The 27,527-nt window shown below is 25.6% G+C and overlaps 1 protein-coding gene across 1 annotated transcript; it reads left to right on the top strand.

Moving 5' to 3' along the window:
• Positions 1-881: 881 nt before the first annotated feature.
• On the top strand, positions 882-25,924 carry LOC100207998 (histone-lysine N-methyltransferase KMT5B). Its single transcript, XM_065791434.1, has 8 exons — positions 882-971; positions 5,828-6,107; positions 6,315-6,424; positions 14,599-14,765; positions 19,588-19,607; positions 21,586-21,722; positions 23,045-23,172; positions 24,887-25,924. Exons 2-8 carry the CDS (start codon positions 5,832-5,834, stop codon positions 25,513-25,515), a joined length of 1,467 nt encoding a protein of 488 aa, XP_065647506.1. The 5' UTR covers positions 882-971; positions 5,828-5,831; the 3' UTR covers positions 25,516-25,924.
• Positions 25,925-27,527: the final 1,603 nt, after the last annotated feature.

The following is a 27,527-nucleotide window of genomic DNA, read 5'->3' as shown; positions in this document are numbered from 1 at the left end:
ATCTACTATAGCATATTTATGTGAGCATTTGCTCACTTTTTTTGCTTACCTAAATCGGCTTTTTTAGAAAAAGAAGAAAAAAAAGAAGAATAATGAATGAAAAAGTTGCTGCCCCATGCCAAACCCTCAGTCAATGTAGCAACACCCCGCTGCGAGTCAGGTTATTTGTCAGTCGATATATGTATTGAAGCCCCTAGCAGAAGTTTATTTCTGTATGACGTCACACTACCACCTAAAGCAGCAGTATAAGATATATATATATATATATATATATATATATATATATATATATATATATATATATATATATATATATATATATATATATATATTAAACATCTACTAAAATTTATTAACTCCTTTTCTCGTGGTCACCGTTCTAAAATAAGGCGTGAGTATATTAAAAACTGTCTTCCAGGACACAATCATTTATATTATATATCAGCAAAATTCTGGAACAAACTACTTTACTACTACACTGTACTTTCTTTCAAAAGTAGATAAGTCTACTGGTTGTGGGAAAAATTTGGAACAAATATTAATGAAACTGGTTTTTTATAGGAGGTGTTTTCCCTGCTCACGGTATGTATACATTATATGTAAATTTACAGCTACAACTATAATAAATAAAGTAATAATATATCTTAAATATATCAAATTTAATTAAAAAAATTGAAAAAATAATCGTGGAACAAAAAACACCATTTTGGCCCACTTTGAACTGGGTGGAGTTTTCCATGATAAGCAAGAAAACAAAGCCAAAAAAAAAGGAAGTAAATTATTTTTATTTGTTTAATAAATACTAGGTACTTGTAACTTTTTTAGTAAAAATTTTAGTATATTAGCAAAATATGTTATAAAATATTAAAACAATTAGCGGAGTAAGATGAAGTCGGCCGTATTTTACGAAGAATTTTATTTTATTGCTTATCGTCAATACTTTTTCAATTTCAAATTTACCGGTTGTATAGGTAGTGATTAATGTTTTTTCAATTCCCTTATCCGGGGTATTACCATTAATATCTATATTTATTTACTGTTGTGTTATTGTTGTTATATATAGTTTGCATTTGCGTGTTATAAAACATAAAACATTATGTTTTATATTATGTTAGTGTTTTTATGTTTACTATAAGGTGTTATCATTGAGGTCAATAAAGAGTTTGTACGTGAGTTACCACTGTGTTTACAGGGCAAAGATCGGTATTTCATTTGGTATTAACACTTCCCAGCATCCCTTATCATCTATATATTAATATTTATTAATAAATCTTTGCAGTAATAAACAATTACCCAATAAAATTAATAGTTGTAATGTTGCAAACTTTAATTAAAGTTTAATTAAATTTTAAATATATAAAAAAAAAGAAAGTAAACATAACATAATGCTAGTTTTAATTTTCTTTTTTTACTTGCTTACAAGTATTAGTAAACAAAATAAAAAGATGCATTATTAAAAATGTAAAAATCTATTAAAAGAAATGTGTGTGTGTGTGTGTGTGTGTGTGTGTGTGTGTGTGTGTGTGTGTGTGTGTGTGTGTGTGTGTGTGTGTGTGTGTGTTATTGCACCTTAAAGATGCAAGTATGCATTATTTTACTATTTTAAAATTATAATTTTTATCAGATCAATACAAAACATAACACTTAATTTCAACTTAAACCTTTATTGAAAGTTTTTTATGTTTTGAATAAAAATTACTGAAAATTTTGTTGAAATCTTAAAACAATAAATAAAGTGCAATTTTATTGTAAATGATATGTTTATATATATGTATGTATATATATATATATATATATATATATATATATATATATATATATATATATATATATATATATATATATATATATATATATATATATATATATATATATATATATATATATATGAGAATTAAAAAAAAGATTTTTCTTTCGTTTTAAATAAAAATATAGGCAACATTCCAAATCAGCAGTTTTGAATATATAAAAAGAATTATAACAACATAGCCCAACCCGCTTGTTTTTTAAAACAAATTTTAGAATATTTCAATATATAAGCATTCAAGCATATGAGCTTGGTCTATTTTTTGTTTTTTGAAGTCCATGGATTTTATTTTACATGTAAAAAACTTTCATTGCCCTTATAAAAACCGTGTTAACATTTTATATAGATTTTTTAATGGATTTTAAACTTATTTTGAATCAATTTTTTGTATTTTTATTTATTTATTCATATTAGTAAAAGGATACAAGACATTAAATAAAAGTATTGGATTTCTAAAGTTTAGTGTGGGTACACTCCAAGGATTAAACTAACCAAAACAGTGACGCAAACATAGAACTATACAAATAAGCAGCAAATAAGCAAAAGAAAAAGGCTTGTATAAAAATGAAAAAACTTTAGAAATGAAATAATGTTAATTTATACAAACAGTGACTTTTTGGAGTTAATAATTAAGAATTAAGCTTACAGTAATGCTATTATGATAATTCTAAAAAAAAATAATTATAATAAATAAAATAGATTAGCATGGTAAAAATATAAATGAATTAGAAAATATATGTTTTATTTAAATTGGAAAAATAACTGTTTTATTAAAACTAGGAAGCTTGCTTCTTTTTTAATTTATAATAATTTGAGTAATAAAAATTTTTAGTTCACAAAGTCTTATTTGTGAAGGTGTAACTGGTACTATCATCAAACTGATGCAAATACTGCATATCATTAACATACTTTTTATATTACACTTTTTTTTTAACTTGAAACTTGTTTATAAGAAACTTTTAGTACTAAGTTACTTTCCAATAAGTAGCTTATTTTATCAATAGTTCCAAGACTATTTCTAATTTGCTACCTACATATCACATCAACGTAACACAAAATTAAAGACATAATCTACAATGGATAACAACATTTTATATGAGTATTTAATTTATATGTGCAAGCAAATGGATTTCCATTATGTAAATATGCATAGTTATTTGTTAATCTTACTTATTGATGCATTTTATAATTGTATTTTATTTATTTTTCTCTCTTGATAATCTGAAACTTAAGCAACTTTGATTACTAGATAAGGAAAATAAAATCCTTGAAATAAGAAGCTTTTGCTTTGCTTAGTTTTTTATAAAATAAAATAAAAAATGTGTAGTGTTAGTATCATTAACTTTAAATGTTCAATCTAAGTTCAACATGTTAAAAGTGGGGTATAAACTTTTTTTTAAATGATTTTTATTTCAATTAATACTTCTAATTTTGAATACTTTTAATACAATTGGTACTTTTTAATCTAGAAGTTGTACTATAGTAACAGTGAAAATGCAAATTTTAAAATGATGATTAATCTATGTTTTATTATTTAATATTATATTATAATTATTTTGATGTTAAAAAATTGTGTGAGAGTTTTATAATCATATTGAGCGTTTGTTAAAATACATTAAATACTGTCAAAGGGGGTTACTTTGGCCAAAAAACTTGCACCTTAACACTTTAGTAATATTATATTTAATATGAATTGTAGTAAGTTAGTAAAAACATTTTTAAACTATTAAATAAAAGATTCCCTATCCATCCATACCACTTTTTTAAATATTTAAAAATAATATATTTATTTTTGGTTATTTTGAAAATTTGGCCAAAGTTACCCAGGGGTTGGGGTTACTTTGACCACTTGTATTTTTTTCTCATATAAAATGCATTGTAAAAATATTCTAGTACAAAGATACCCCACCCATTGAGTAACTATGGCCCAAAGGAAAGTAATAGACAAATTTAAAAATTCAAAATCTTATTTATTTATAAAACATTAGAAGCAAAACACGACATTGAACTTAATTGAAAAAATTGGTTACACATGAAAACTGAAACCTGTCAAGTAAATTCTAAACTAAAAGATTTTAGTTGCAAACTAAAACACTTAAAAAGGAAAAAAAACATTCAGTTCAGGAACTTTAAAATGTCCTCTTTTGTTCAATAGTTTTGAAGGCTCAATTTTTAAAATGACATCCTTCCAACTGTAAATTAATGAAAGACAGATAATATGGTAATATTGGCACTTGAGTTTATTGATTTCTTTTTTTCCTTGTGATAGTAAAGGAAGTTTGCCAAACAAGATAAAAATTGAAAAATTATATAATATTTTTAGTGTCCGCTAAAATTGTTCAACTCTGCGCCACCTCTCATTTTTGGCTTAAGGACTCCTCTCATGAAAAGAAACAAGAGCAATTATGACCCAAATTGATATTAATAAAAAAATTTTTAACACAGTAACTTGGACAACTCATATATATATATATATATATATATATATATATATATATATATATATATATATATATATATAGATATATATATATATATATATATATATGTATATATATATATATATATATATTTATAGTTATTTAAATTTATATATATATATATATATTTTTTATATATATATTTATTATTATTATTATTATTATATTTATGCGGTAGTGGTGTAGTGGTAGTGCGCTCGCTTCACAAGCGAGAGGTTCCGAGTTCAATCCCCACCACGTCCCTGGTAGTACCGCGCTCAACTTGTTTCTCCGCGCAGCGGCCTTGTTCATCAAGGTTTGTGTTTCGGAGTTATAGAGTTGAGAGAGGGTTATAACCACAATTAAGTAGCCTCCTCATCTGTAGTGGCCTTCTGTGCCTTGGGGAGGTGAAATAACAAAAAAAAAAAAAAAAAAAAATATATATATATATATAATATATATATATATATATATACATATATATATATATATACATATATATAATATATATATATATACATATATTTATATATATATTATATATATATATATATATATATATATATATATATATATATATATATATATATATATACATATATATATATTTTGTCAACTCAAACTCTGCATTTCTGTCAGAAATGTTACACCCATTTAAGGCCATTCATAGTGCAGCAGTGACTGTTCTTTGAGGCCTTTCTTTGCTTCTTTGGGTTTTGAGATATATCTCATCCTAAAACACCATAATTCTATTCACATAACTCCTCATTTCTAGTACAGCTGTCAGATGTTTCCAACTAATTTCTCAATTATCTTGTTCTTACGACCCATAGGAATAGGAGCTTTATACTAAAATTCTGTAATTTTCTCAATCACTAAAGTTGATGCTTCTCTAAATGTTAACTTTTATCTTTGTGAAGATGTAAAAAAAAGCCAAGAGCATCTCTGGAGAAAGACATGACAAGTTTTCTGTGACATTTTTAAACTGTAGTCTCTTATAATCTGAAAGCATTACATTATTTGTAAATTTTGTATGCAACGAAATATTATTGACATAGAGTATATTTAGTTCAGTTAACTTATTTACAGTAATCAGATACTTCACCTTAATCTATCTTTTTAATTTTGAAAAAGTAAAAGTAAACAAAAACCAACAGTAGAAATACCAATCAATTAGTCCAAAAAACATAAAAAACATCAAAACTTTTTCTCAGCTATATAACAGTTTCGAAATTCAACAAATTACTTATGTTTACATTAAGTCAGAAGTAAAATTGAAAACAATATGTAGATTGTATTCCCTGACGTTGATGTGTCGAATATGTAGTTCATACTAATTGGCTAAAAGTCTGCAGACACTGTTATGGAATAATAATGATTGACAACTTATTGGAGCAAAAATGCATTATTTAATAAGCTTTTAAAACGTTTACATGTTGGATTTTAAAAGTAATCAAACGGTTTAGTCTATATAAATATGAATAAATGTAATGATCATGTGCAACCTGAACATTTTCCAATCCTCAAGATTTTTCACACAGATTTTTCTTTATTTTTATAGGTAAATGATAAAATCCAGCGCTCAATTGCTCGGTGAACAAGATGATCTTGCTAACTTCATCATTCTTGACACACTACTGGGGTATGAGACTCACAAAATGGGTTTCATAAAATTGCCATCAAAACCTGATGTAAATGCTGTTAAAAGTATCGCATTAATGTATCGAAAATATGGAGATGAACACACTGTATTGAATGAGTTAATCAATCTTTTGGGCTCATGGTGGCATTCCTTTAAGGCAAGCCATTCTACACCTCAAGTTATAACTGAAAAAGAACATGTACGTATATTTAAAAAATAAAAGTATAAAAGTAATTTTTCATATTTTAAATATATTTAAAACTTTTCAATGAATGCTCATCCTAATTTATATAAATATACAGTTATCTGTCTTCACTTGTACTCACAAATAGATATGTAAATACATTGAAACATAAAAATATGATTATTTTTTGTTACTTTTAAAGTTGTTTCTATTTGATTTTAGCTATTGCATTACATGAGAATTTTTGACCCAGATTCCGGCTTTGCAATTGTTCCATGTACTAGATATACAACTGAGGAGGTTGGAGCTAAAGTTCTTAGTACTCGAAAATGGTAATGATTTGCTTTGATAAAGTTATATATGAATATATCAGCATATATAACTCAAATTAATTTAGACTTTAGAGATTATAAATTTATATTTGTAATTATGCTCCTAATAGAATAAATTTGTTTTCCAAAATTATTTAAAATATTTTGTAGTTAAATTGTAAATATTACTTACTTATAATTATTTATTTATTGTTATGATTATTTAATTACCTATTAACTTATTTGATAGTTTTTTTTGTTGAAAAATCATTTAGTTTTAGCTCATATCTTTGTTGGTTTATTATATTATATTATATAGGATATTAATTATCTTATATTATATTGGATATTAATTATATTATATTATATAGGATATTAATTATATTATATAGGATATTATTTGATTATTGATAGTTATGAAATCAGTTATAAAAAAATATATATCATTATCCTTGCATATTTAGATCTGCTATGTCCTTATATATTTTTCACACTAAAATTTTCAAAATATCAACTTAAATACAAACATTTTTTTCAGAAAATGAAGAAAAAACAAAGAATAATATATAAACAATTTTTTTCCATAATAAAAGTTCTTTGTATCTAGATATTGAAACTCTCAGTAATGTATGCACTGTAGTCCCATAGCTACATATTTCAATTTGATGTTTAATGTTAATATGTAGATTCCTGTCCAAACCCAAACTCTTAATTAATTTATGTCCTGAAATTCCAGCAGATAACTGTTTCATTATGTTATCAGTGATGTTTTATATGCAGCAAAATCTTCATTTATTAATATATTCATATATATATATATATATATATATATATATATATATATATATATATATATATATATATATATATATATATATATATATATATATATATATATATATATATATATATATATATATATACATATGTGTGTGTGTGTATGGAGAAAAGCTCTCCTAAAATGAACATGGCGAGCCATGTGAGCTGCTTCTCTAAACAGTTTTTTTACGAGAGCTTCTGATTTTTGCATAAGCTATCTGTTCATTCATTAATTAAATTGCTTATTAAATAAAAAATTTGATTTTATACTTGTTACAAGCATATGCTTGTAGCGTTAATGTTACAAGAATATATATGTAACAAGTGTGTTTTTGAAAAAGTTCCTTTGACAACCTTCATTAACAAAAGTATAACGCAACAATTTAGTGTGTAATAATTTTATATTATATAAATATACTTAAAATAAGTTTATGAAACATATCAAAAGGGTTTTCAGACATTGAAAATGAGTTTTCAGAATATAAATAGCAGTGTTATGGCGTAAATATTATAATAATTTTATATTATATAAATATGAGTTTGTGCAAAATAAAGTAAAAAGCAGTTACAACATTCAAAAAGAATGTTTTATTTTATCAAATGAATTTAAAAAAAAAAGTTTGTTATTTTAAAAATCTCTCTGCACTGTAGTTAAAAAGAAAAGAAAAAGTTCTTTTATTTACTAATTCTACTAAAACTTAAAACTTTGTCTTAAAGTTATGTAATATTTGTATTCATATTTATAATACTAAAATTCTGCTTTACCAAAAAATAAACAATTGTTACATTATAAAATAAGCCATTTGTATAGTTAAAATATAATCTCAAGCACTACAAAACAATCATTAACTGTTATGAAAAATAAATAAACAATTGCATTTTGTTTTGTTTATGCGCTGATCCAACGTGCATTGTGGAGCTTCCGAATGAATGTGTGTGTGAGTGTCAGTGTAGTCATTAGGTTATTGAGCGTGGTAACCACATCCAGTAGGATAGCCTAATGTAATAGGAAAAAGTCGGGGCTCACCAGCCACCAAGAATAAATTTGTTTGTTTATGCGACACAATGGTCGCAAAATGTGACCAACGGAGCTGTCCAGTTACGTAGACCTGGGAGATGTGAAAATAGAAGTAGATTGTAGATGATGTCATTGAGTGAGAATCATAAATGAATGTAAAGACTATTTTGTAGGAGGAATAAAATTTAAGGACTCAGGGATAGGGTGAACAATAACTCATGCTCTAGTCATCCTAAACAAATGATAAAACAATGGTTTATGAGTAAACAAGTCAATATAGATCCGCTGGTTTATTAATGGCAACTATGGCTAAAATTATCGCACCATACAAAAACAATAAAATAAAATAAGTAGATGACAAAATATTTAGTAAAATGATAAAAAATGATAGTTCGGGCAATATAAAAAGAAAAAATAGGCTAATAAATGTGGTACTATTTATGGTCTAAACTCTAGATAATAAATTTAAAACTGATAATCACCTGCTTGACATAAAACTATATAAGTGACGTTAATGTAACAAATTCATGATATAAAGCTCACAAAGTGCTATAAAACGTAGGTGTAAGAGGTAAAAAAATGTTGGTGTCTTGATAACCAATCAGAATAAAGTAATGGATAATGGTGATTCCCCTCCTCAGGAATGCACTGCGATCACCAATGACGTTTTGAAGAGCCTGAGACCTGCACTAACGACACTCGTTAGGAGCATGTCCCTGCAACAGATTTCACCGCTGGGTCATTCCATATCAAATCACCTAATGGTCCCCAGGGTACCACTTCAAATTTGCTTCAAATTTTGACCACCCACAGCTTTTATGAAAAAAACACAATCCTGAAAATTTCAGCTTGATTGATTAAACCGTTCAAAAGTTGTAATTGAATTAATATTGACCGAAATTGGAAAAATTTAAGTATCTGGAGCTTACAGTAGATTTTTTTGATTTTTACCAGATCATAACTTTTTAAATAAAATAGATGATCACCTGAAATTTTTTAGGGTAATAGTTTTTCACCCAAATTATCTATTTTTGTAAGTGTTCTTGACTGATTTTAAACAGTTTTTGAGTTCTTGTACCTCAAAGTTGCTAAATAACACAATTTTAGAAAAATTTTTGGAAACTTTAATGTGCTACAGTCCAATACCAACAGACAAGCTGTGCCAATTTTTTGTTGCTTTTGAAAAATTTTACTGGCAAAGTTCTATATATAGACAATCACCAAAAAAAAATTAAAGACCTATACTCTATCTTATCACATGATTGTAGCCCTATGACTTATGTGTATATTTTATTTTTTCCCTAAATAAATATAATCAGTTTTTCATAAAATAAAATTATCAGTGTCTTAATCTAATTTATTTGATGTGATTTTATAATATATATTTGTTAAATTTTATGCATATAATATAATTATAATGATATTTTCACATGGTTATAATTTGAGTGTAAAATACTTCAATTGCTTCAAGACTTTGTATTAAAATCTAAATCTGCGCAGTATTTTCTGGATTTTATTATTTTAGTTTTTAATATTGCAAGAACCAAAAAGTAAAAGTTTTGTGTATGCAGAAATAGTTGTATGTAGAAATAGTTTATTGGTTGCATTTTAGACAGTTTTAATCGTATTTATACTTGAGATTTCATTTTTACGATTTTATTACTGGAAAAATATAAAGAAGTTTATTTTTAGATGTTACATGTTTAACTTTAATATTTTTAGATTAGTAAAAAATGTCAGAGAAATGTTGTATGGGAAGAGTTTTAAATAAATATTGTGATAAAATGTCATATTGTAGAATGGTAGGAAGAATAAGACTAAAAGATACTGGTATTGAAGTTTTAATGCAAAGGATAGAATACACTTTCGAACTAAATGAGGAGATATGTATTCACCATGAAAAAGCCTATATTTCTAGATATGAAGCACTTCAAAAATACTGTTGTGATCCATTTAAAGACCACAAGAAAAAAATTATCAAGGGATTGTGTAAAGTTAACATATCAATAGCAAATCAACTTAAGATCAAACCTGGTCAAAAAGTTTTTACTAACTGTATGAATGAATTCAAACTTGAAAAATTACACAAGAAATTACACAGAAAGTAGTAAGATGAAGCTGCTGAAGAAGATTTGAGTTGTTCAGACCTTGATAAGACAATTCTTAATAAGAGTGTGTCTTTATTGGAAATATTTCCACTCAAAAATGTAAGAAGATGCGAAAAATTAGGATATGGAAAGCAAAAAGCTAAAAATTTGCAACAAGTATGACAAACCTAGTAGTGTCAGCATTGAATATAGACTCAAATGATAAAGTATCAGAAAAAGAGCAAAAATGTATAAACTGTAATGATTTAGACAAACTGTTAGATGCAATAAAAAATAAAATGAAAATAAGTTTGAAGGAAGAAAAAGTTCAACTACTAACACTAACTTCTGATAGTTGGTTAATTGAAAAAACTTGCAAAACATTTTTAGAACATCTTTAAAAAAGCTCGAAAGTTGAAAAAATGAAAAAGGAATACTTGCTAAACCTGAGGCTAAAATAGGACCGCCTTAGGAAGATATTGTTAAACAAAAAGTCATTAAAATTTATGAACCCAAAAAATTCACAAAACAATGTCCAGAAAAAAAAGATTTTGTTTCTGTGCGTTTAAGTAATGTAAAAGTTCATAAACAAAAACGTTTAACATTAGTTCAATTAAAGGAACTTTTTCTTGAGTTTAAGAAGTTATACCCTAAACACAAAGTTGGATTCAGTAAGTTCTGTGAACTAAGACCAAAGTGTTGCATTACAGTTGACAGTAGTGGAAGTAGTTCAGTTTGCGTATGTTTTTATCATCAAAAAACTAAGTTGATGTGCGCTGCTTTACCAAAGGGCCATTTAATATATTACAAAGATTTGATGAAAGTATGTGTTTGTAATATATATAGTCGAAGCTGCATATTCCATCTATGTTCCGATTCCCCTGGTAAAGTAAATCTAAAGACTTACTTGGAAAATGTGTTTGAAAATAATAATTTTGATTTTGATGATCATATCATATACAAATAATGGGTGTCCAAACAAGCATTATTGAGTTTATTGAAACTCTAAGTGAAACTTTGTATGATCTTTGTCACCACCACTTTATCAAAGAAGCGCAATCCTCCTACTTATCAGAGGCAAAAAGAACATTAAATCAACACATGTACCATCTTGAAGATCACAATATAAATACTGAGCACCACTTCTTTGCTACATCTCATGGCAAAAACCTATGTGATGGAATAGGAGGAACTATAAAAAGAGAAGCAGCAAAAGCAAGTCTACGAGCAGCAAATTCTCACACAAAATGAACTGTTTACATGGGCTGAAAAAAACATTAAAGGTGTTAAATTATTTTACATTTCAAGTGATAATATCAAAAATCATGAAACTTATTTTAGCCTAAAGAAACAATATAAAGAGATGAGCACAGTCCCAGGCTTAAGAAACTATCACAGTTTTTACCAGGTGGAAAGAAATTATTTTTATGGAGAATATTTAGTGATACTGCCTATGCTTTTACGATGATGAATGGTACATAGGGCTTGTACTTGAGATTTGTAGTGTAAACCAAGATGTTAATGTAAAATTCATACATAGAAACAAATTAAATTTAAAATGGACTAATGATGCACGATCAAGTTAATTTTGGGTTCCATTTGACAAAGTTATATGTCAAATAAGTGCCCCATCCATTAAGGGTAGAAGTGCTTGTGACTACAAACTTGCTAATAATGATTATGAAATTATTATGAGTTAATTAAATCAGATATAAATAAAGTAGTGTACTTGTGTTTCATGTGTATATACACTTCTTCTTTCAGCATTTTTTAATTTTTTTGAAGTATAATATAACTTGCGCTAATTGGTATCTTTTTAAACTAAAAAAGCATTGCATTCAAAATGCTAAAGTCATGTCATAAAATAGAGTATGGGTCTTTAATTTTTTTTTGGTGATTGTCTATATATAGAACTTTGCCAGTAAAAACTTTCATAATTTATTTTAACTGTCTACGCTACTTTCTATGCCTACAAAGTTAATGTAATTTATCGTATTTTTTAAAAAAAGTGAAATTTTAACAGGCTGCTGCAAGTGCTAAAATAACTTTTAACACATAACTTTAATTTTTTCCATTAGTGGTTACTCTAAGTACACAAAAGCAACAAAAAATTGGCACAGCTTGTCTGTTGGTATTGGACTGTAGCACATTAAAGTTTCCAAAATTTTTTCTAATATTGTGTTATTTAGCAACTTTGAGGTACAAGAACTCAAAAACTGTTTAAAATCAGTCAAAAACACTTACAAAAATAGATAATTTGGGTGAAAAACTATTACCCAAAAAAATTTCAGGTGATCATCTATTTTATTTAAAAAGTTATGATCTGGTAAAAATCAAAAAAATCTACTGTAAGCTCCAGATGCTCAAATTTTTCCAATTTCGGTCAATATTAATTCAATTATAACTTTTGAACGGTTTGGTCAATCAAGCTGAAATTTTCGGGATTGTGTTTTTTTCATAAAAGCTGTGGGTGGTCAAAATTTGAAGCAAATTTGAAGTGGTACCTTAGGGCTCTTTTGAAAAACTAGGTGATTTCATATGGAATAACCCCGCCTGCACTCTACGTCATGCTAGTCAATATTGCAATATAATAGAACTACACTGCATAAGCCAAAAATCCCAATACCTATCCCAGTTTTTAATACAGCTCTTTCATTCTTAGAGATCTCGTGAGGGTGGTGAGGGATGCGTGTGGTGTGAATATAAACATATATGTAAATAACATATAAACATAATATACACTTACATTAGAAGAGACAAACGTGTACACATGCATAGAAACAACACAAAGCAAATAGAAAATAGTAATTAAAAATTATGAGTAACTTACTGTTTCTTTTATGGCTGAAATATGTCTTATAAATGTAATAAGTAAATACCACTCATAAACATCGAAACTAAGTTACGATGGTTTTTGGTTAGTACAAAAGTAGTTAAAAGAAAATGTTGTAATTCCAATAGTATGGGAAATATAAATCTTGCTTAATAAGTAGAGACAATAGCTATCACACAAAACAGACTCAGATTAATTAAAAAATGATTAGCCAGAGATAAAAAAGTACAAACATATAATCAGTAGGCAGAGAATAGTGAGAAAATAAACAGATGAGACAATAAATGCAATTCTTTACTAAAAGCTTATAACCACTGGAAAATGTAATGTTAAAAAGCAATATTGTTAACAAAATGACTTAAAGAACGTTAGTGAAGACTGTATAGTGCAAACCACAAGAAACTAACTTAGCGATGTAAGATCAAGAAAATTGGATAGAAACAAAATACTTAATAAGGTCATGATATGTCTAAACTTAGCTAGTAGTATTGTTCAGTACATTCCAACAAAGAATACATTTGCTATAAAAATACGCTAATACGTATTTTTGTGAAAAATTTTGGCGCTGTTATGCTTCTCACAAATATATGGTCTCATTCACACATTATAACACAAATCTGAATAAATATACAAGGATAAGGTCAAAAAAAGATTATGAACAAAAGCATATAAAAAAGAGCAAATATTTTATTGACTGATTTTAAAGACTGTTGATGTCTACAGGTGTGATGATGTAGTGCATTAGTATGTTCCGTTTGGTTGTCTCGTATGGTCTCGTTATGTTTTCGTTCACTTTCATTTCGGGTGAATAGAAAGCTAAACACATTCACTTCTTGCACTAATGGGCTAGCACATCAGAGCCAGACATAAAACCTACAGAATGGATTTCAATTGATTGAATACATACATTAGTCACCATATGCCACAAGCCATCACTCTTAGCCAAAAGAGCTACAACCCCGTATTGGTGTGGAATGATGTGCTATGAAGTGAGATTTTAGATCCGAGCACATAGTCAGCAAACGCTGATCCAACGTGCATTGTGGAGCTTCCAAATGAACATGTGCGTGAGTGTCAGCGTAGTCATTAGGTTATTGAGCACCGTAACCTTATCCAGCGGGAAAGCCTAATGTACGTTTTGTTGTTGTGGTATACATTGGAAATGTCATTGCATATCTTTTGTGCTTTTTAGGTAAAAGTTCATCAAAACTACAGTACAGGAGTATGGGGTTGAAAAAAAAGTCATAACCCTAATATACCGGCACACAATAAATAGGGATATAAAAATAATTTACATTAGTAAATGTGATCATTATAAAAATGATGTTTAAGTTTAAACATCATTATTTATTTAACAAACTTTAAGCAAAAAAATAAATTTAGTTGAAATTAAAATATTTGGATATTTTTTTAGGTATTTTTTTTTCCATATCTTTAGGGAAAGTGGAGCTAAAATTAAGTATTTGGTAGGTTGCATAGCTGAACTTACTGAAGAAGAGGAAACTAAGCTTCTTGTTCCTGGTGAAAATGATTTTAGTGTAATGTTCTCAACCAGAAAAAATTGCTCTCAACTCTGGCTTGGTCCTGCTGCATACATAAATCATGGTAATATATTTATGATTAGTTGTGATATTTAAGATTATAAATTTAGGACAAAAATTTAAAGATAAATTTAACATTAAGTTTTTCGCTTTATTTTATTAACTCACAATTTTTTTATAAATATTGAAAATGATAACAAATAATAAAAAATTTAAAAGTGTTTTAACAGCATCTGATTACAGTTTGACTTTTATTTAATAGTTTTTTTAATGCTATTTAATTACAGTTTGACTTTTTAAATGTAAATATTTAAATTAAAGGATGGAAATATTTACTGTTATGTTTAGGCAAAATAAGAAAAATACTAAGGAGTGTGATAGGATAATAAAATAAGTACAGATATTCAGAACAAAATAAAGGCAGTATAATAAAGTAATTAATTTTTTTTTATTGCACATATGCAATAAAAAAGCAAAATGATACTCTTTAGGGAAAGTTACAACATAGGCTAAAAGCAAATGACCTAAAATCTAAATATATAAATAAAAAAGCAAAACAACACTCGCTAGAGAAAGCTATAACATGGGCTTAAAGCAAATGACTTAAAACCTAAATAATGATATTAATAATAATATATTTAATAAAACAGTTAGTTTTTCGTTTGTTTGTTATTTTGTTGCAATTATTACAGTTAATTTTTTTTTTTTTTTTTTTTTACAAATACAAGCAAATGTTTCTATTAAACATTTAGACGTACAAAGATTGTTTAAGCACAAAAAGTAAAACATTTTGCCAATGACTGTCAAAGTATAAATTTTGAATTTTATCTTCTGCAGCATCAATCATTACCACAATTAACGTTATTGCTACTAAATTATAACTTAAGTGTTACCTAAAATTAATCATTAAAAACCATCAATACCGACATTGTTCTATATCTATCCATTTATTTGTGAAATCATGTTCGAATCCTCATACTATACTTTTATGTATTTTTGTTTAACAACACTTTACTTAATAATCTTTCTAGTTGTTCTTAATTGTTTTCCTTATTCCCAAGGCCGCACTCTTGTTGATGTTATTTCTGATTAAATTTATCAACCCTTATTTTTTGACAATCAGCCAATATTGTTGTTATTTGTGACTTTAATGCTTTTCACACCAAATGACTTGGCTTTAATCACTGATCTCAAAAATATAACTGGATAGCTGGTTCTATTGTTTTTTCCGAAAAAAGTTGAAGCTAAAATTGGCCTCCCAAGATGGCGGCGATTATAGTTCCTAGCGGTGAAACCGATATACATTTTAAATGGCTATATCAAATTACTAAAAAAAATAATTAAATAAGCTTATAAATTTGTTAAAAATAAAAGAAAACAAATGAATTTTATAAATATTAGAGAAAAAAAGAAATAATTTTTTTGTATAATTGAATTTATTATTAAATGGCATTTACAAATTTAGTTAAGTCTTATGTATAAGTATTGGGAACTAAAAACTATAAGTTATAGTTCCCAATGCTGTATGCAAGAAGGTTAATAACATAACAGTATGATAAACGGCAATCATTTCTACCCTATATATTCTCTACTACTATATTCTCTATTTTTTGTAGCAAAATGACATTTTGTACAAATTCTACATGAATTGTTAACTGAGTGCCGGAGTATACAAAAACTTAGGGGTTCCTTCTAGAATTATATTATACTTGAATTCTATTATTGCATAAACTATTTGAATAAAATATTATTAAGTGTCACTTATACTGGTAAAAAAAAACCAGGTCTGAATTATAGTTATTTATAACAACTTTTAAAACAAATAAAAAGTAAATAATAGTTTCTTATAGTTTGAAGGATAATCACACAATACAATTGAAGAAACAAATGTATATAAAAATACATTTGTTTGAAAAAAATTTATTTATATCTTTATATAGAAATATTCAAAACATTTCCTCCTCTTTGAAATATCTCCTTAACTTTAATTAAATATCCTGCTTACCTGTATTATGGTTATATATTACAGCTTGCTGACTTTTTTTATATTAATGAACTATAAATAGCTGTTAAATAATTTTATAAATATGTTGTTGAGTTTATTTGCATAATAGATTGATTATATGACATTAAATTCAAGAAAATGATTTGCTAAAGAATATCATTAGTCTTAAAGAGATTACTGCTACACAAATGATCTTGTATAATCGAAAAACTGATTTCATTGGATATTTGGCAGCAATTAAATCTGCTCAAGGTATTTCTTGACTGGGTTGAAAAAGAAGGTTCACCATTAAATTATTTATTATCATATAAGCTCAGTCAAAACCATCTAGAGCTCTTTTTTGGTGCTGTGAGATCTGCAGAAATGTTTAACAGCAATATCAATTGCCAACTATTTACATATAAATAACTTTTTATGCAAAATACTATTCAATTTTCAAATGAAAATTGCAGCATCAGAGATAAAACTCATATATATGTTTTAGACGATTCTTTTGGTGTTTTTAGTACTAGAATATCTTTTACTGAAAATGAATTAATAAGAAAATATGATTTGTTATAGAAAGAACCAACAGTTAGTGATCACGATAATGCAGATATTCCAAGCTGCAACAATCTATTTGAATACAAAAAAACTTTGATTCCATATATTGCTGGATACGTAGATAAAATGACTTCAAAAAAAAATATCCTCATTAAATGTCAGAATGCACTAGTACTCCCTTTCCATTTAAAACAAAATAGCTTTTTAAAATTCAAAGACAGGAGGTTTGATTAAACCAACCATAAGTGTTATATGCAAAGAAACAGAAAGGTGTTTCCAAATTAATTGGTTGTTTTAATAGATTGCCTCTTTCCAAATAAAATTGGAATTCAAAATGCACTAGCAAGTGCTGCTTTGAGATCAGTCGATTTCTTGAAAATAATAATTGATCTAGCTCCTCATGTTTGACTCAACTATAAGTGATAACAATATATTTTCCTTGTTTTAGCTCATTTGGCAGTTTGGCTGCCAAATTAACTAGAAAAATAAAAAAATATATATATATATATATATATATATATATATATATATATATATATATATATATATATATATATATATATATATATATATATATATGTATATAATAAAATAGTATGACACAAATAACTATATAAAAAAATTCTAGAAGGAACCCCTGAGTTGTGTGTACTCACAGAGCTCAGCTGATAGTTCATGCAGCATTTGTAAATTTGTGATATCTATTTGAAAAACTAATTTCTTAATAGTTTATTTTAAAAAGATATTTAGCTGCCTACCATGCAGTTATGTTATTAACCTTCTAGCACACAGCATTGGGTAGTTAAGAACTAAAAGGTGCATAAATTGTATTATAAACAATATTAAACAAATAATTTATAGTAAAACTAAAATTAAAAGAAAGTAGTTAAATGAAAAATAAACAAAATATGAATAAAATTATTTCAGTTTTTCAAACTTAAAATAGTTATTCGAAAGTTGTTTGAAAATTGTTAACTTGTATAACTACTAGTTCCTTATTTGTTCTTTACTAATGTTAAATAAACTAATTCTTAATTAAAAAAACTAAAAACTTTTATCTTATTTAATAACATTTATTCATCTTTAAAAAAGCAAGAAATTATACAAACTTATTGTTTAGAATATATTTTGTTAAACAATAGAGAAATTTATGTAAATATGTAATATTGCCTTTTTTTTTTAATTATTGTTATGTAAAACCAAAAATTATATTTGAGGCATTAACATTTCATAATATTTATATATGTAAATGACATATAAGTTCGTAACAAAAATTTCTTCATTTGTAATCAATCGAAACCGTCGCCATCTTGGGAGGCCATAACTAGCTTCAAAAAATTTGCCGCATATGCTATCCAGTTATATTTTGAGATCAGTGGGCTTTAATATTACTGACTCTGCTGACAATTCTGCTCAAAATTTTTGTCTTTCTCAATCATTTACTCATATAGTTAACTTTGTGACTTGTTTCTCAGATCTCATCACTTAACTTCCTTTGTTTGCTTCTTGTCTCCAAACCTCTCCAAACAAAAATAAACCAAATTATTGCAATAATTTAGATCTTCCTATGTTTATGAATGGTAATGTACTCGATGAGTGTTCTGCCCTTCATCTTCTAGGGTTAACTCTTACTTTCGATCTTTCTTGGAAACCATATATCAAATCCGTTGCAAAATTAGCATCTACTAAGGTTGCATCTCTTTATCATGCTTGACACTTTCTTACTCCGGATTCTCTACCTCTATAAATCTCAAATCCGTCCTGGTATGGAATACTGTTGCCATATCTGGGGTGGATCTTCTACTGATGCCCTTCCTCTTTTAGACAAAGTGAAAAAGCGCATTGTAAACATAGTTGGACCTGCTCTTGCAGCCAACCTCCAATAGTACTTAAATGTTACTTAATTATTACTTAAGTGTTACTTAACTATAACTTAAGCATTATTTAAATATTACTTAAGTGTTACTTAGTTGTTATTTAAGTGTTGTTTTATTATTACTTAAGTGTTACTTAATTATAACTTTTAAACTATAAAACTTTAAATTATAAAACTTTAAAAAATTACAACTTATAAGTGTTACTTAATTGTGACTTGAGTGTTACTTTATTATTATTTAATTGTTACTCAATTATTATATTTGTTAAAATTTTAAAATTGTCTTTGTGCTTAATGTTTTATTCAAATACTGGTAGAAAATTATTAAAAATAATAATATTAAATATATCAAAAATAAATAAAAGTATTAAAGATATTTATAAAAAATATTAAAATATTAAAGAATTAATAAAAAGTATAAAAAAACTGGTATGCAATTAAAACATTTTTTTTTCTTTTTAGATTGTCGTCCAAATTGTAAGGTAACACTTAATGTTTATATTTGTAAAGAACAACTTTGTTGATTATATAGTATAATTAAATTTATGTTTAATGAACATACATAGTTTACATGGTTATATGGTTTACATGGTTACATTAATCTAAATCCTTAGAATAAGAGTAATCAAAATTTTCAAATAATAGTTAAGTTTTTCAAATAACTTGTCCTGAAAAAAAGTCTTTTTTCCATTTGATTGCTTAAAACAGGCAGTTGGTTGTGAATCTTTCTTCTGTAAAAGCTTGAGGCTTGCAGTGACTTTTAACTAAAATTTACCTCCAACAAAACTCAATTATTTACTGTAATCAACTAATGCAATACTGTAGACATTCCTATATTAAGGAATGGAAACCTTCTCTCTGAATCCTCTTCTTTAAGTCTTCATAGGTTATTATGATAATTGACCTCTTATGGAAACTATATATACAATCAATTGCAAAGTTAACTACTAAGATTGCTTCTCTTTATTGTGCTTGCCATTATCTTACTCGTGATCCCCTTCTCTATCTCAACAAGTTTCTAATTCGTCCCTGTATGGTGTACTGCTGTCATATTTGGACTGGTTCTTCTAATTTTTTTTTCTTCTAGATAAAGTTCAAAAATGCATTGCAAACATAGTTGGGCCTGCTTTATCTATCAAGCTTAAGCCTCTCTCCTGTTATTAAGCAAATCTTTTTGCTATATCTGTTCCTGCACATTCTTAAAACTTTTATTCATCTAGTTTTTTTCCCCACACTTCAGTCCTTTAGAACTCTTTCCCATCTTCATGTTTTTCTAACTTTTTCTGACAACTTTTAAATGTCTTCTGTCAACATTTTCTTGCTCTTTAATTTTATACTTTGTTTTCTAGTAACTCCAACTTAATAGTGGTTGCTTGCAACCTTGTTGGGAGTGGATAAAAATAATTAAAAAGAAACAAACTGTCTATTAGTGTTTATTTTATTTTAGTGTTTTTAATATGTTAGTGTTTACAATATGTTACACTTTACAACAAAGTTAAGTTCAATGATTAGTATTATTTACCAAAAAAAGTTTAACTTTTAGGAAGTTTTTTAGGGGAAAAATTATAACATTTGATAAAAGTAATCCAAATCAATATTAATAAACATTTTAAGTTGGTTTTCTTTGAGTTTTTTTAAAGAATGTTTTAAAGTAAAACAAATGTTTCGTTTTTGTTTCCAAAAAGAAAATTTAGAAGCAAAAACATGCAAATAAAATTTCAAGTAACTTTAGTTATTTATTATAATCTTATAACAGGGAGTCAAAAAATAAAAGTTTTTTAAGTTCTTTTTATCAATTTAAAAATATTTTTATATATTTTATCTGTTTCAACAAAATTTTTTACAGCATTTTGAATTTTATAATATTTCCAATATATAGTAAATTCTACATTTAATGTTACAAATAACTAAGTCATGAACCATTTAGAAAATAGTATGTATAATTATATTCTACTCATAAAAATAAGACTTAAAAGCAAATAAAAATAGTTTTAAAAAATTGGAGTATTATGTTACTAAACTTTATTTTTTTTTTTTTTATTGTCATATTTAGGCTTTTCCTGCTTCATCTCTAAATAATAAAAACAACTTACTCAGTTGATTTTATTATTTAGAAATGTATCTTGTTATCATTATTTATTTTTTTTAAATCTATATAACAAGTATGTATCATATATTTTTTTCTTGTTTCAATTTTCATTAAATTTTAAAGTTTTTCCAATAATAACGGCATGTATATTTCTTAAATTTTATAGTTTTTTCATACATTTTTTCATATATTTTTTAAAATATATTTATTACAATAGCAACAATTATAATCTTATGTTTTGAATTTAAAACTTGTTTTAACCTTATAACCAAAATGTAAATATTGGACTAAATAAAGTTTAATCCATTGGACTAAATAAATTTTAATCCATTGGACTAAGAGCATTTAAGTTTTATTTCTTATTTTTAAAGTTTGTTTCAACTGGTCGTGACACAGCCTGCATTAAAGTTCTTAGAGATGTCGAAATTGGTGAGGAACTAGCTTGTTATTACGGTGATGATTATTTTGGTGACAACAATATTTATTGCGAATGTGAAACATGTGAGAGGTAAACAATTATTAATTTTTAGATATTTTTTTTCGACTGTTAATACTATTTGTTTGACATCTACAATATTGAAGGATGTGCAAAGTCAATTTTTTAACCGAATGCTTGTTTCATTTAAATATGACCAAAATAATGTTTGTCTCATTATAAAAATAAGTTTGTATGAATAAAAAATTACTTTAAAGAGTATAGAAAGTCAATATAATACGTTTATCTTATATTATTGATAGTTTATTTATAAAGTAATAACAATAGCAAAAAAAAATAAACTTTGTAAAGAAATAACTCCAACTCCATCTTTTTTTATTTCAATCAGATCCTTCTTTCTCATTACCTTGAAAAAGGATAAACAGTTGCATGGAAAAAAAGATACTAACTTTAAATGTTCTTTTTTATATACATAAGTTTTTCACATCAGTAAACAAACCAGTTGTTGAGAGATAATCTTTGAAACTTTTCAAAAATTCATTTGCGTTAAACATTTAGATTTTGAATTAATTTTTGCTATTTTATTTAATAAATTTAATAAAGTTTGTTTTACTGGATAAACAGATTTTTTTTGTTGTATAAAATCGTTATAAGGTACATGTTATTTACAAATGTTATCAGGTACATATGTTATTTACAGCTACTGTGATAAACCTCTCTTTTAAATCTTTACCAGTGTTAATGTACTAACAATATGTTATAATAATATTTTAATCGCATACCTAACTCAATATTTATTTTCATGGTGTTGTTATTATTAAATAAGCCAACTTTATTAATTTATAAAAGCAAACACGAAATGTAAGTTTATCCTCTAGTTTTATCTTTTAGAATACAATTTAGTTACAAATCCTTGGGTTTAGGTTGGCAAAACTTAGGCTTTGGTGTTGGTAAACAAGAAAAAGCAACACTACTAGGTGCGCATACTGGTCTAGTATAACCACTAGGCAGTATAATTGTTTTCATATTTCAAAATATTTTTCAAATAAAAGAAAAATTCAGATAGCTCGATAATAAAATTTTGACAGGGAGGAATCATTTCTGCTTCTCAATTTCATATTTAGGTAATTTAAAAACACAACACTTATTTAGTTCATTATAACTCCCTTTAAAACTTCACATTTTATTTGAATAACGAAAGTAAAAGGTTTTCTAAACAACACTCCAGCTTTAATAGAAGTAATGGTCTTTGCTAGCTACAACAGAAAATTGCACTTTCTTTTATATTGTAGATCTTAATTTTATGTGTGTTTTTAACTAACTTTATATTGATATATTTAATATATCATATAATAGTTTTCAATATAGTAACAAATTATTTTATTTTTCTTTAGGAGGAAGACAGGTTTTTTTGTTAATTTTAATAATACAAATTCAAATAACAATAAAGAAAAGTCTTCAGGAAAATATACACTTCGCGAAACTGTCAAACGACTGTCAAGAAAACCAAAAATTGTTGAAGGTAACATACAACAAATTAAATTAACATAGGGAATTTTATTTTTATTGAGTAGTTTTGACCATGAAACTTGATGGTTAAACACCTTGTTAATTTTGTTGACTTTTTAGAGACAAGATAGGAGTTATATTTGTTTTGTTTCAGGTCTTAGTTTAATATTCAAAATAAATTTTGTTTAGTATTAGATAATGCTTTTCAAGTTTTCCTTTGTCTTGGTTCTTGGTTCATATGAGACGGTATTTTCTGATGCGAGATCTTGCATGAAACCCAGAAAAACCAAGATTTTTCAAAAAAGTAAAAAACAAATAACGTGAAATTTTCAGAAAAGTTTGTGTTAATTTGTATCATCAACATAATCAAAAATGAGCAAAAACGTTTTATTGTAATTTAACTTATGATATTTTTAAAAATATTAAAACCAAAATTACTGAAAAATAATGAATTTTTTTTTTATGTATTTCTATTAGAGAAGTATGTGAAAATGGATCCTTGCGAGACAATTTAATATATTTATATTTTAGTAATCTTGGTTTTGATATTTTTCACATTCATTTCCTCGTTATTCTGAGACCAAGATAGAAAAATGAGAGAGATTTCTAAGATCAAAATTTCAGAGATAAGCGAGATCTGAAAGTATAGCATTAGATTTGTTTACAACCTGTATTTTTCTCCAAACAATTTTTGATTTATTTCTAATTTTATTTAACACAAGTAAAATTGAGAATTAAATTATGCATGGTCTTTTCACATCTATAAAATAAAATTTAGTATAATTCAATTGTAGGGTTCTTCATATCAGTTTTAAGTTTTATATTATGTTTCATATATCTTAAAACTATTTTAGAAACTTCCAGTCTCATGTCACTGACCATGTTTAGTGATTAAAAGAAGAATTCATAAAAAAATTGTTCTCACATTAAGACTGACTTAATTTTATGATGTTGAAGATGACCTTTGAGTATTCTTTAGTCTAGGTTTCTTACTGTTAATTTGAGTTATCTACTCTGGTTAATAAATTATATGATTTAAAGTTGTTATAAGCAACAATTTTAAGTCAATTTAATTATTACAAGATTTATAGACTAAACTTACTACCAATAAAATGTATTGTTTTAAATTTCTGGATTTTTAGTTCAAATATTATAAAGTTTTCTAACAAACTGTCAATTTTTCAAACCAAGTAAATAATGACTTGAGTTAGTTGCCATGATCCAATCCTACAATTCAAAGTAATTTACCAAATAATTTCATATTATTTGAATTATATATAATTTCAAGTTTGGATATAATAAATATAGCAAGATGCAGAAGTTTTTAAGAAACTTTTTTTCAACAATTTGCTACTATCAGGGTTAAAGTGGGTGAGGAGAGGTGTCATTATATTAATTAAAATATAATAATAATAGTAATATTATTATTGTTATTACTATTATTATTATTATTAATATAGATATTTATACAGGGTATAACATTTCAATACAATTCAATATTGCTATCAATTTGTTTTTAAGTAAAATAAGAAGTCAATAAAAATAAAAATTAGAAACATAAATATTTAATTTTACAATTTACAGATGTCATATGACAAAGTATTTTGTCATATGACATCTGTAAATTGTAAAATTACACTACTGATTTTAAACACTTGTCTATTTACAAATTTTATTATAAGTTTTTAATTTATAAAAAAAGTTTTTGTTACAAGACTTAAATTTAGGTCAAAATAACCAAGTACTAAATATGGAATGCGAGGAACGATTGGGAAGCAATACTGTATCTACAAAAATGATAATGAAAGATAACCACATGAAAAAACATTTAAAGTTAGATGAAGATACCATAACAAATGAGTTGAAAACGAAATATGCTACTTTTATTGACCTTATACCAGAACTAAAAGATCTCCCTTATTTTGAATTGCTTTTTGTAGAGCGTTTGGAAGGTGTTAAACCAATTAGATTTTTGGAAAAAGAAAACAATGAACGAATGGCTAAGCAGTTCTTATCATCTGCTAGAAATGCAAAAAGACCATTTTTACAGCAAACAAAGTCTGATTCTGAGTTATTTTCATGCTACTCTGAATCTGATTCAGATGCTAATTCTTCTTATGGGATACAATATAAAGCCGAATTAAAAATAACAATATCAAAGATACCGAGCCCAGTCAAGCCAAAAGCTTGTAAGCGTTTGCAAACAAATCATAATTTTCATCTCAATCCACCATTTTTAAGAATTGCCAGAATTCAAAATGGAAGTCGCTCATCAAGACGATTGCAAGAAATTGAGAAAATCATGTCCAAAAGAATCAGAAGAAAAAAACACAAAAACTGCTTCTGCTGCAACTGACGAGTTAAAAATAATGCATTATATAAGACCTTTATATCATAGAGATTATAAACAAATTTATTTATTGAAGTTATAAAAATTAATTTACTTTTTATAGTCAATTTTAATTATGATGCACGCAATGATAACAACTAAGATATAGTAACTGTGCATACAATTCGTATAATTATTTTAAAGTTTAAATTTTACTTTATTACAATTAGATTTTAATTATAGCAAAGTTGTTACATAGAAATTCTGTACATTATTTTTCTTTTAGACTATTTATAATATTTATTTATGTTTTGTGCACTTGTGGCTTACCTGTGGATTGCCGGATATATTTTATACTGGATTTTATAAGTTCAATAATTTTATTCTGTAAAACTGCATTTATATTCTAAATGGCTAGATATCTATATAATTTTTAGATTGTCTTATTTATATTTGTTGTAATATATATATATATATATATATATATATATATATATATATATATATATATATATATATATATATATATATATATATATATATATATATATATATATATATATATATATATATATATATATATATATATATATATTGTAGATCTATGTTTGTAATTTAGATATTCATATTAACTGCGATTACTTGTTTTTATTTGAATTACTTACGAGAATTTTTGTTAAAAATGTAACTCATAACAGGTTAAGAGTTAAAGATTGTTTTAATTTATATATTTAATATATATGTTCGTGTGTATATATATATTATATATATATATATATATATATATATATATATATATATATATATATATATATATATATATATATATATATATATATATATATGTATATATATATATGTGTATATATATATATATATATATATATATATATATATATATATATATATATATATATATATATATATATATATATATATATATAAGTCTTAATGTATGTATATATATAAATTTTAATATATATATATATATTAAATATATAAATTTTTATTTATATATTATACACACACAAACGCACACATATATATATAATATATATATGTGTATATATATATATATATATATATATGTATATATATATATATATATATATATATATATATATATATATATATATATATATATATATATATATATATAATACGATATATATATATATATATCGTATTATATATTTTTTTTGTATAATAATGTACAAAAATTCTTTTGATCTTTTAAAAATGATCGGTATTATGTAAACAAATGTTTTAGATGCGATAAATTTAATAAATATTCAAATAAATAAATACAATTTTTTGATGTTACTCTGCAGCCGTATTCACATCTCTCCGTTAAGCTTAACGGAGCTTTTGTCTAAAATTTCATTACAATATTTCTAAGTAAAGAAACAACGAAAATTTCTATAAATTCGTTTAAATAAAACTAACACCAAAATAAAGCAATTATGTTTAAAAAATTATATTTTTAAAGAATTTTTTAATTAATGTAGTTAATAATAAGTTTTTGACTAACGCTCAGTTAAGTTTAACGGAGAGATGAGAATACGGCCCCAAATCATCAGTCATATTTTTAAATCAAGAAAGTAAAAAACCGTTAAAAATTCAATGTTTTATAATATATAGATATACAGTTGAACTCTGGTAATTCGTTCTCTTTTAATTCGAAAGATCACTTAAATCGAAAAAATTCTTCAGGGTTTAACATATAGGATTGAATTCCTTTATTTACAAAACTCTTATAATTTAAACATATTTTGAGAACCCTAATTACATGAGTTTAACTGCATAAGCCAAATTTTTGTGTATCTTTTAATCATAGATTCTTTGCCACAAGAAATTCGTAATATATTAAAATTTAGGTTTAACCACTAACTAAGCTATATAGACCGGGTTATTTATGCTATCCGACAAGATATTTGCATCTTTAAAATGTAATTTTAATTGAAGTTAAGGTGGCCTAATACCATTAGATTTGTCTTACTTATGCTAGACCTAAAGTATTGTTTACTGGATACAGTAAG

Source organism: Hydra vulgaris, chromosome 02 (genome assembly GCF_038396675.1).
Source record: "Hydra vulgaris chromosome 02, alternate assembly HydraT2T_AEP".
Taxonomy (NCBI): Eukaryota; Metazoa; Cnidaria; class Hydrozoa; order Anthoathecata; family Hydridae; genus Hydra; species Hydra vulgaris.
The sequence above is the reverse complement of the archived record's forward strand: the minus strand, read 5'-3'. Positions and strand labels throughout refer to the sequence as shown.

What these genes read in the sequence shown, in the direction of transcription:
- LOC100207998 (XM_065791434.1), top strand. Translation starts at nt 5,832, where the DNA reads ATGATAAAATCCAGCGCTCAATTGCTCGGTGAACAAGATGATCTTGCT. An exon ending in TTATAACTGAAAAAGAACAT is followed by an intron (nt 6,108 to 6,314) that starts GTACGTATATTT and finishes ATTTGATTTTAG; the next exon opens with CTATTGCATTACATGAGAAT. An exon ending in ATTGTCGTCCAAATTGTAAG is followed by an intron (nt 19,608 to 21,585) that starts GTAACACTTAAT and finishes TTATTTTTAAAG; the next exon opens with TTTGTTTCAACTGGTCGTGA.